This window comes from Lolium perenne, chromosome 4, assembly GCF_019359855.2.
Source record: "Lolium perenne isolate Kyuss_39 chromosome 4, Kyuss_2.0, whole genome shotgun sequence".
Taxonomy (NCBI): Eukaryota; Viridiplantae; Streptophyta; class Magnoliopsida; order Poales; family Poaceae; genus Lolium; species Lolium perenne.
In genome coordinates, this window is record NC_067247.2 from 389,794,577 (window position 1) to 389,805,745 (window position 11,169).

Genomic DNA, 11,169 nt, shown 5'->3' on the forward strand with positions numbered 1-11,169 from the left:
CCTGGTCGTTCCGATGCGGTTCCGGGTCACGGCTCCGGCGAGGCTCTGGGTCATGGCTCCGACGAGGTTCTGGATCGCGGTTCCGGCGAGGTTCTGGACCGCGGTCCTCATTCCGACTCCTTCGGGGCTCGGGCTCATGAACATTGTTCTGGTTCCGGCGAGGTTCCGGCGAGCGCTCCTCGTTTCTGTTTCTTGGCAGCACGTTGTCGCGGATAACAATCCCACCATGCCCCGGGGGCCTGGTGTTTCCGGCTGGACTACGGCGGCGAGGGGTCGCGGGTAACCGTTGGGCGGAGGAGAGGGGTTGCGGTATTTGTCTCGTCCAGAGTACATTGCATCCTTTCCCTTTCTTGGATCTGACGGTGGCGTCTTTGATGGTACGGGGATCGGATTTGGGTGTTCCCTGGCTTTCCTTCTGCGCTCCGAGGATCCGGTGTGTGATTCGTCGTCGGGTCGCCGATCAGCGCGGGCGTCCTTCTGCGCGGTAGACACACAGTTATCCGGATTGGATTCCAACTCGCGCGAAGTATCCGCCTTGCTTTGCCGCTGCATTGCTTTGAAGCGACAAGCGTGCGGAGATAGTTGATATCAACCTCTTCGTCCTTTTTCTTCAGCAATTCCGCAGCTTTTTGCATGTTGTCCTTTGGGGTTTCAGCGGCTGGTGCTGCGGGCGTGTTGAAGGGTATCTGCGAGGCGGAATTGCTTCTCTAACAATCCGATCGGCCTCCGCCTGCGCATAGATCATCTTTACTTCCCACTCAGCCCTCATGCTCTTGACTTGCTCGAGTGTGGCAGCGATCTCGCGGTCCTGTCTGTCGAAGTTTTCCGCCAATCCTGCAGCTTCTGCCCTCTCTTCCCTTAACGCGGCTTCGGTATCGGCGAGCTTCTTGGCCGTGGCCAGCATTTCCTTTCTAGTAGCCTCTAGGGCCTCCGGATCTGCGGCGTCGCCGGGGTTATGGGTGTGTTAAGGACTGCTCGCGCGACCATCTCTTCGCCGACAGATTTCCTCCGAGGAAGGATCCCCGTGGGGTCGCACCCGAGACATTGGAGATCCTTGTTGGGATGGTTGAGGGTCAGATTGGCTGGTTGGTTCTTCAGATCCAGTTTGTCCCTGCGCTGCTATCGTTGCGAGAACCTGCTTAGGCTGGGCGGAGTCGACTTCGGGCTGATCACTGTATCCGTATTCCCTTATCTTGCGAACGAAGTCATCAGACTCCATGGCGGGGGTATCTCCCGAAATTGGGCTCAGATTGCCCAAAATCGACTCTTCAACCGGAGTTTCGCTTTCTCCGACAAGCTCGGCTGATCCGGATCTGCGCCGTTTTTCCGGTGCCTCTACTCGCTCGGGACCAGCTCCGGCTTCTTGAGGGGCGGTTCGGCGGTATGGGCCAAGAAGTGTACGAAGTGGCACCTCTGTTTTCTAACACCTGGGAGACCCGGGTGGATCCGCATTGGTCTTCCACCGTTGTTTCTGCTCGGGGGCGGATTGGGTGGGTTTTGAAATTTCCGCATCCGAGGCGGAATCTTCCTTGGGAAGCTCCCGCATCTCAGATCGGATCTTTGCGACGGCGTCCAGCTCGGCGGCGGTCGCGTCTGCGTTACTTACTGCTGGGTTTCCGTCGGAATCGACGGTTTCCCCGATGAAGATGTGTATGCCGCCAATTGGGACGATGGAGAGCTTGACGGGGTTTGTCCTAGCCGGAATCCAGCACTCATCCGGAGGGACGATCGGCAGATTCCCGGCGTAAAGGACGCGCCCCACAGCGATGGTGTCGTCGTAGCTTCCCATGGCGGAACCCTCCCGGTTCCGGCCTCCGTACGCCACAGCCCCACGGTGGGCGCCAACTGTCGTTGCCTAATCGACGGTACCCCGGAGGAGGGATCCTCACGAGGGGGAGAAGAAGTAGGGGCCATAGGGCGGAGTGCTCTCGGGACGGTGGTACGCGAGTTACCCAGCTTCGGAACACCTGCACGATGACAGGGCCTACTGCTGCTTGTCTGGAATTATCTGGGCGCTTTCGCGTTGTTACAATGAGTTGTGGTTGTGAACGTGCCTCTAGGGCTCCCGGGATCCGGCTTATAAAGGCGCACGGATCTAGGGTTTACACGGAGAGTCCTAGCCGGAATACAAGTTGCCTAACTACGGTACAAAGCCTTGCCGTGTACGTCAAGGATCCGCCTTCCTTCTAGGTCACGCTGGATCCGGATACTTCATGGGCCTTCACGGATCCGGCCTCCTTCGTAGGTCGGTTAGGATCCGGCTCCTCGTTCCTGGGCTGGGCTTCATCCTTCATGATCTACAGCAGCTGGGCCGCCCGATGGGCCACATGCCTCACCACCAACTATGGGCCACCCGGGCTTGCCGGATCTAGGCCATGCCGTTGATATACCCATAAAGTATACCCACAACACTTGCCGATTTTGGGGTCTCTGTTACCAAACCCGCTCCACTTTTGTCTGACAGTACAAGTGCTATCAGTATTGCACGTGATCCGGTCAAGCATGAGCTGACCAAGCATATTGGTGTTGATGCTTTTTACACACGTGCTCAGGTGCAGGATGATGTTGTTGCGGTTCATTATGTGCCTTCAGATTTGCAGTTGGTGGATTTCTTTACGAAGGCACAGACTCGAGCGCAGCATGATTTCTTACTCTCCAAACTCAGTGTTGTGGATCCACCATGAGTTTGAGGGGGGGGGGGGGTGTTAGATGTATATATCTGTATCTTGTAGTTTCCCCATATGTTAGGGGGTTTCCTGCATATTTGCGCCTGTACATGTACTATATACTCCCTCTATTCCATTCTATAGTGCCTATTGTTTTTCGGCACAGAAATTAGCGCAAGAGTATTTTGTACACAAGACCTCTAGCTGAACGATTTGAGATCAACGTAAAATTTGGGAAATCCATATCTTCCTAACTTACCATAACAATTTTGGGAGTTGAACGATTTGGGAGCTGAACGGGGAGGGGGTAATTGAAAAAAAAAGCTAAGTTACAACCTTGTATTCTGAAACAAATGACAAAAATCTATAGGCACTATAGAAAGGAACGGAGGGAGTATTGTGGCCTTTGGCCCCCTGGCAGTACATCAAACATATTGCCCTAACATCAGCGACTATTATACAATCTTGGTGTTATATGTGGATGACGACAATATGATAGTATAGTTACATGTACTGCTACCATGCCAACTATTTGGCTAGCAAAAATAGTTTAGGCTGCGTTTGGTTCTTACCCAAAGCTGGCCGGACCAAAATTTTGGCATGCCCGTGACCCACGGCTGCTGCTTGGTCTGTGTCCAATTTTTTGGCGAGCCCCAGTTTTCAAGGTGCAGTAGAGTGTAAGTTTAGCCAAATCTTGGGCTATCTGTGGGCGAGCGATTTGTTCGCCAATAAATTGGCACGCCCGCATGTTGGTAGGGCGAGCTGGGGCGTGAACCAAACACACCCTTAGTCTCAAAGAATGATACAAGAGATTATCGCGTGAGTTCTTCTTCGCCGAACTTTGGAACCAAGATGAGGGTAGAACTGAAAAACTCAACAAAACCCTTATGCTGGCATACATCGGCTTACCATGAATATCCCAGTAAGGTCTTACCAACACAAGTGATTTAAACTCTCGTAAACTATGATGGCTGGTGTCATATTAACAACCTGAAATAATTTTGGAATTGTCAATTTAGGTTCAATCTTAATCATTAACAAAATGTTATGTTAACAAATATGTACTGAATTATAGACTGGTCTTTATTCATGACACGTAGTTAACATGCTTGGTGGTAAATTATGTCTTTTGTTCATTCTTATTTTTGCAACATGACGCTGAATTGTTTGTGAGAACAGTTCAATTACGATCATCACACTCCATGAGAAAAAAAGCGCTCCGGATTCTCTGACCTGCAGTGGACAAGTCAGAGAAGCTTCAGTTTTCCTAACTTGTTAGATTTCTAGCCATTAGATCTTACACTAGCGGTTCAGATTTCACGCTACAGTACATGTGCTACAGAACCAAAACAGAACAGCTACAACACTTTCACAGAGAGTGCTTCATCTACAGTGATTTAGCTGCAGTGTTCCGCTTTGATCTCTGCCTTTTATTTTTTATCCAAGGGCCAGTGTTGTCAAGTCAGGGTACTGTTTCTCTAACTTTGCGTTGCCAAGTTAGAGAATCCGCGCCGAGAAAAAAACACTATATAGAAAACATGTACAATTCCATTGTTGGTAGAGACAACTTCGAGGTCGATACATGTGTAAAGTGTTTCGACTTAACCAATTTAAATATGAAGTTGGAGGAGTAAGCCATATACATTACATCCAAAACAATTTCTTTTCCGAAGTTTTCGTCAACGAAATTGTAACTATTCTAACACAATTTATACCAAACTTTTATACTTTTAAGTATTTGTATTTTGCATGATATAGATAATTTTATGTTATTTATGTGAAATAGTTAACCACATAGCAATATTATTAAATGTTAGCTGCATTGTTTTCTAGTAGAGTTTTGAGGTATATCTTCAAGTAAATTTGCACTGGGCTAAAATTTATATTGTTAATATAACAAAAGGTCCTTCTTGGATAGTGTTTGAACAATTGGATACACTGCATAATGTATCTTTTATCTCTAAATAGCAATCCCCCACTACATGATTTTCCAGAGCTGTGGTGCCTCCACGTCATCTTTTATTCGTCTGCGTTACGTTCTCGCCGTCGCTGGTTGCTATCTCTACCCCGCGCATGGGCTTGGGCGTCACTTCTTCCTACCTGGCCCAGAACTTGGGCCCCGTTCGGTTCTAGGAAAGGCAATCACCCATCCATTTGATCAGAGCCCAACTCGATTTCCTTCGTGTATGCAAAGATCTCAGGCTTTCTTTGTAGGCCAGCCCACCTTTGTTTCTTCTCTGCCGATCCATCTGTCCGCAAGAGGCACACGACGGTTCCTTGGCCGCCACCGAAAACTGCCGAATGCCCTATGATCTTCTACGTAGCCTCACATTTACTCTTCTCTCAACTGATCAGTAACGTCCTATGACCTGACATCTCCCCGTGCGGCAATGCGAAAGGTTTTTCCATTGATTTTAATGTCAAACCGTCGTCCATCCGGCAATATAAGAGCCGCTGTGTTGCACCTCTTCACCAAGCCCCTGAGCTGCCTCTTCTTGAATAATCATCTCTCTGTGTCCATCGCCTGAGTCTACCGGTGTTGCCGGATGTGAAAAACCCGATCATAACTTCCGTCTGATCTCTTTATATGTCTTGATCTCTTATATCCTGGTCATAATCCCTTTGATTTTATCATCTAATGATCTATAAATTTTGCGCAGATCTGTTTGTTCTCTTCTATGTTCTTGCAGCTATTCCGTGAGAGAACCAGATTTCTACATCGGTCAGTTTTATTGGTCCATCAATCTTTTTCCAAACGGTATGTCCTCAACACACACCTTCTAACAGTTCCCATTGTTTACTCTACATAGTGTTGCCGTGATCACCCAGAATTATGGTGCAATGTAGTCCCATGTTCAAATAGTTCCAGCTCTTCAGATTACAAGATATATTAGCATGGATATGGAGAAAAGTTCGTCAGGTTTTGCACCCCATCATGGAGTTCTGCAAAGACGATGTGGCCAACTCCAATCCTCGACTGTTACAATACCTTAGGCAGGCCCATCTATTTCTGTAATGCTCTTTCATATTCTCATACAGTATGGTTCATGTTTGCTAACAGTCAGCTGATGATTGCTAATTAAACTGTGATAAATCAGTGTATCTAACATCATTCAGAAATTCCTTTTTAACCATTTGGGTCTTTTTGCCCTGTTTGCAGCCTTTCAAACAAATCTTTTTGATTACATAGCATCGGTCTTTGTCTGTGCTCAACATGTCTGAACACCAGAGGACCTACTAGATCCTTCAGGTCATACACTCAGGTTATGCATCAATCCAATTAGCTCTTTCTATTTTTTTTCTAACACACATTTCAAACAAAGTTTAAGCATAACATTATTTACATGATTTATTTAGTAGCTTTAATATTTGTGTGTCCAACATGTCAATCAGAAAGTCACTACCAAGATATCTGTTATGGTTGCTCCAGAAACCAAATTGAGTCATTCTTTTGCTTTTGTTTCATCTAAATTCTGGTATCTTAACAGCAGGTCCGAGGTAATCCTTTCTTCCACACGATGGATGATGGTCATATGGGGCCTGAGAAGCTAGCCGTCCAAGCAGAGCCGGATTTAGCATAAACCATGACGTACGGTTTCATATTTCCTTTTATGTTTTATTAGATCCACGTATATATCAAACTTTTTTTTTTTGCGAATGAAATATATTGATTAAGTTACAGGAGCGGCCTCCTATAGTCAACATGCCAGTACAACTTCAGGACGATCCCTAATCCAGGTTACCGTACTTGCGGTCGATCGACTCCAGTTTGCTAGCAAATGACTAGCCTTATTTTGGTGTCTATCTATCGCTACTACCTGAAACCTAGGATCAAGCTTCAAAAGCCTCTTTATTTCTTGCACCATAAAGGTGTAGCTGAGATCCACGTATCAAACTTAGACCTAAGTCTCGCACATTTTGATGCTTACTTTTTATTTATTTTTTCCAGTTTTTTTCGCAACATTTAGCCCCAAGTCTCGCACGTTTTGTTGCTTACTTTTTATTTATTTTCTCCAGTTTTTTTGTAACATTTTGTTGGACTGTTCATCTTCAGTCAAGCTTGCTTACTTTTTTTTTTTGAAAAGGGTCAAGCTTGCTTACATGGAACATTGATCGTCAGGGATAGAGTCTTGGGATAGGTGCACTGATGCATACAGACATCTGCTATTGAGGTGTTCCAGTTTCCAATTGAGTGTACTTGGCAAATATAACATAGATCAGCAGGATACAGCCTGGGCTTACAGTTGGTTCGTTATAAAAATCTTGATTTTTTGATTATTATTCAGTTGATTTTCTAAGTATATGGTTAGCTGAACTTTATCCATTCTCAATTAATAGTATAGTAAAACGTAATTTCACTGCATGACTGAGACAAAGAATGCATGGGATTCTAACCATTTGCATGATGTTTCCTTCAGAATATGCAAAGATATTATGATATGCTCTCATTTTGCATGTTGTATTTCTCAATCTTGAACGAAGTTACTCTATAATTTCCGCAGCAACGCGCGGGGTATCAACTAGTATGTAGTTACGGTAAAGACCTCCAAAGCGTACAATATAACAAGTATATTGATAGTAGTTTCTCGTTCATGACTTGGTAACCATATTTATTGTAACTTATATAAGAATATAGTATAACCTGAATTACTGGTAAAATGTGTCTTACAAGTGACAATGGGTTCAGTAATAAGTCGCCAATGTGTGCACGCTCTTTACGTGTATTTCACTTATAGTAATCGACGATGAAAATAAAATTATGTGTATTCTACTATGTTTCCATCCGTACAATTTATTTTTTATATGCTCGCCTTGTTTGGTTTATGAAACAATTGTAGGAAGAAACAAGCTGCAGAAAGAAGGTGAGTTTGTTTTCCGTGTCTGGTGTATAGGCAGGTTGGTGGGACATCATGTGTAGGGTGGAACTGAGATATATAGAGTCAAACACTGAATATTTTGGGGCAGTTGTTCTTGGCGCGACCAGCAGGACAGTCTCCACAAAATCAATGTAGGAGGGTTGCGAGCGCACTGTATCCGTCCAAAGAGACCATCTATCGGCTTCAGAGAGATTGCGCGACATACCTGCTAGCGGTGCTTGCCTGATACCGCTTTAGTCTGCAGACGACGGATTCAGCAGAGCGCAGGCACACCATGCTGACACTAATGTTGTCTGAATTGATCGCTTGCGTGATCGGATGAGGATTGAGGACACAGGTGGCGAGGATCGTGTTGGGTCTAAAGCTGAAAGCTCCGTCTGAGGAAGACACGCATCAAGTTCCAAAGACATTTTTCCTCTTCTTCTTTGGCATTCCGAAGCAAGAGTTCCAAAGGCATAGACAAACACCACCAAGTTTTGCGCGCCTCAACATTCTTATATGCAGTCAAAGTCCGGTCGTATGCGCGCGCCCCCATGTCCTCCTCCTCCTCTCTCCCCTTCTTCTTGATCATCTCCATCCTTGTTCCATCATGTCACAGCTGCTGCACCCGGCGCCAGCTGCTCCACGGAGCCAACTCCTCCATCACCCACCTGCTCGACGGCGGTGGCGCCAACGTCACCGACGGCCTCAAGCGCTACCTAGCGCGGTTCGGCTACGTGTCTGACCACTCCGGCGACGACGGCGACGGGCACCTCGTGAAGCTGTACCAGTCCACCCTGGGCCTCCCCGTCACGGGCCGCCTCGACAACGTCACGCTCGACCTCCTCGCCACCCCGCGCTGCGGCGTGCCAGACCTCCACGCCTCCGCGCGCTTCGCCTTCTTCGCCGGCCAGCCGCGCTGGGCGCGCGCCCCGGGCCACTTCCTCCTCACATACGCCATCGTCTCCTCCCCTCCTTACCAGAGCCTGCCCCTCCCGCGCAAGACGGTGCGCGCCGCCTTCCGGCGCGCCTTCGCGCGCTGGGCGCGCGTCATCCCGGTGCGCTTCCGCGAGACCGCCAACTACAACCTGGCCGACGTCAGGGTGGGCTTCTTCGCGGGCGACCACGGCGACGGGGAGCCCTTCGATGGCCCGCTCGGCGTGCTCGGCCACGCCTTCTCCCCGCCCAGCGGCGAGCTCCACCTCGACGCCGCCGAGCGCTGGGCCGTCGGCCGCGCCGACCTCATGGGCGGGGAGGGGGCCGTGGACCTCGAGTCCGTGGCCACGCACGAGATCGGCCACGTGCTGGGGCTCGCGCACTCGTCGGCGCCCGAGGCCGTCATGTACCCGAGCCTCAAGCCGCGCACCAGGAAGGTGGACCTCACCGTCGACGACGTCCGCGGCGTGCAGGCGCTCTACGGCTCCAACCCGCTCTTCAGCCTCAGCTCCCTCTCCGAGCCCGACACGTCCTCCGCGGCGGCCACCACAAGGTCGCCCGGGACGACGACGGCGACGTATACGGCTATCCTGCTCTCACTCGTCGCCATCACACTCCTCTCCGCAACGCTTTTCTAGGTAGATATATACACTGTACACATGTCTTAATTAGTGGGCTTGAGAGAAACTGATCAGGATTTTATCAAATAGATCGAGTTTCTCATGACAAGCTAGCTTGTTCGATCGAATAGCTCGCTTTGAATTCAAGTTACAATTTATTGTGATTGGATACATATTTGAGAACAGAAAACAAAGTCAAGCATTTTGTACTTTTTAAGCAAACAATGACAAGACTAAGGCAGGGACGAATGATCTCTTCTATTTGGTTGATCATTGACCAATGGATTGTACTGTCTCTTATGTTTGTTGCGTTAATTAGGCGCCCGTACAAACGTGCAGAGATATATAAAATATCACGATCGAATAATCAACATTTCACCATATGTAAACCGAAATTTAATGAGTTCAGTACGATTTTAATTTGGAGAAGAAAACAAGGAGCAATGTATATATATGAGTGTGACTACTTTTTCATCAGTGTTTCACCGACCTGGCTAGGTAGCACTACGAAGCATCTCTCTATCTATCGTGTATGTAGACCGATCGATAAAGAGAGGAAAGCAACATGCACGATGAGACACGATCGATATCCTGAGGAGATCACGAAGTTGCACCACGGGTGCGCGCGGATTGGATGGACGTTGGTGGATTGGGCCGGCCGGCAACCGTGAGTGAAACAAAGTTTCTCCGGTCAGCAATGGCGGGTCACTGTCGATACCAACTTTCGGGCCGGTACGCGTCGTCTGCACGGTGGCCACATCTGCTTCCGGTGCACGCGCACGCCGGCCGCAAGATATCAGAAAAGATCAGTGTATTGGAGAGGGAGGCTGAAGCGTCTAAGAGCGTATATAATGGTGATGACTCAGCTATCTATAAATGCTAGTTAGAGATGATTTTAGTAAAGTGAAGGAAAAAAAATGAGGAAAAAGAGAGAAGTTATTCTTCCAAACATCACTTATGAAGTTGCATGGACGGTGTCTCTAATTTATAGTTATGTCTTTTTACCGGCAATCGGCCGTACATCGTACGTCCTCGCCCGCTAATCGTCCTTGGTCTCCATCGCGGCCTGGTCGTACATCCTCGCTCGCCAAATCGTCCAAGGCAATCCGTATTTGATGCATTTTGCGTCCGTGTAGCACCCCCGGGATCAGGGTTAGACAAATACCAGATCTTCGTCTGACATAAGCCTAACCTCGAGCTCGAGAGACTACAGTGAGGGAATCGGTAACACAACAGTGACTCTACGACTCAAAAGAATATATTACAACTCTTAGAAGAGTAAGATCCAAATTATTACACGCAGAGGTCACTGACCCAACATTCAACAAGCAACGGAAGCAAAATATGTTATTCTAAATAACAAGATAGCAAAGGGCTTAAGAAGCCATAACATAAAGCGACGTCCCAGCCCATAAGTCGCAGGCTGCTGCCTGGGAACTCCAAACTAACCGTCGATGTTAACGTAGAAACCACCTTCGGCTGTAGCGACTTCATCTGAAACAAAAGCATGCAAAGCTGAGTACAGGGACTCAGCAAGACTTAGTACAACCTTTTAGCAAAGCGGGTATGCGGGCTTTCTGGTAGATCTTCTTTTGCGTAAAGCCAGTTTTCCTTTGTAAGATAAGAGAGAAGAGAAGCTCGACTACTCAGAACCTTTGAAAGGGGATAAGAGAGCGATATCTCTATCTCTATTGATCATCATATTGTATCCACCAATCTTCATCATCTCGAACCACTATCCTCGGATCACCCCCTCAACACCCGAAGAAGGTGTCCGTAAGCACACATTGGTTGCCAAGTTTTACGATTAGGTTAAAGTTCTCTATGATCTCCACGTCCGTTCCCAAGTCGTCCATAACCGTGGACACGGCTTTTCGAAAAGATTCATAACCCTGCAGGGGTGCACAACTTTACCCACACGCGCCAACCGACTCTTAATGCCAATATATATTAGCTCTCTTCCTTGGAGAGCCGGCAGAGGGTAGTCGACCACGACCTTTACCTTGCTGTCGCCGAGACCATGAGTCACGCGCTAAGGATTGTTCCGCCGTAACGGGTCAAGTCCCGAAGTAGGTCCTTAACGATGTGAGG

At 48.0% G+C, this 11,169-nt stretch overlaps 1 protein-coding gene and 1 long non-coding RNA gene across 2 annotated transcripts; both read left to right on the forward strand.

Annotated features, from left to right (window-relative positions):
- Positions 1–4,644: 4,644 nt before the first annotated feature.
- LOC139830299 (uncharacterized) lies at positions 4,645–7,074 on the forward strand. The gene is made up of 3 exons (XR_011742251.1): positions 4,645–5,929; positions 6,158–6,255; positions 6,752–7,074. It is a non-coding gene; the product is annotated as an uncharacterized lncRNA (long non-coding RNA).
- An 870-nt stretch (positions 7,075–7,944) lies between these two features.
- On the forward strand, positions 7,945–9,359 carry LOC127297392 (metalloendoproteinase 1-MMP). Its single transcript, XM_051327698.2, has one exon. It carries the CDS (start codon positions 8,077–8,079, stop codon positions 9,094–9,096), a length of 1,020 nt encoding a protein of 339 aa, XP_051183658.1. The 5' UTR covers positions 7,945–8,076; the 3' UTR covers positions 9,097–9,359.
- The last annotated feature ends 1,810 nt before the right edge of the window (positions 9,360–11,169 follow it).

What these genes read in the sequence shown, in the direction of transcription:
- LOC127297392 (XM_051327698.2), top strand. Translation starts at nt 8,077, where the DNA reads ATGTCCTCCTCCTCCTCTCTCCCCTTCTTCTTGATCATCTCCATCCTT.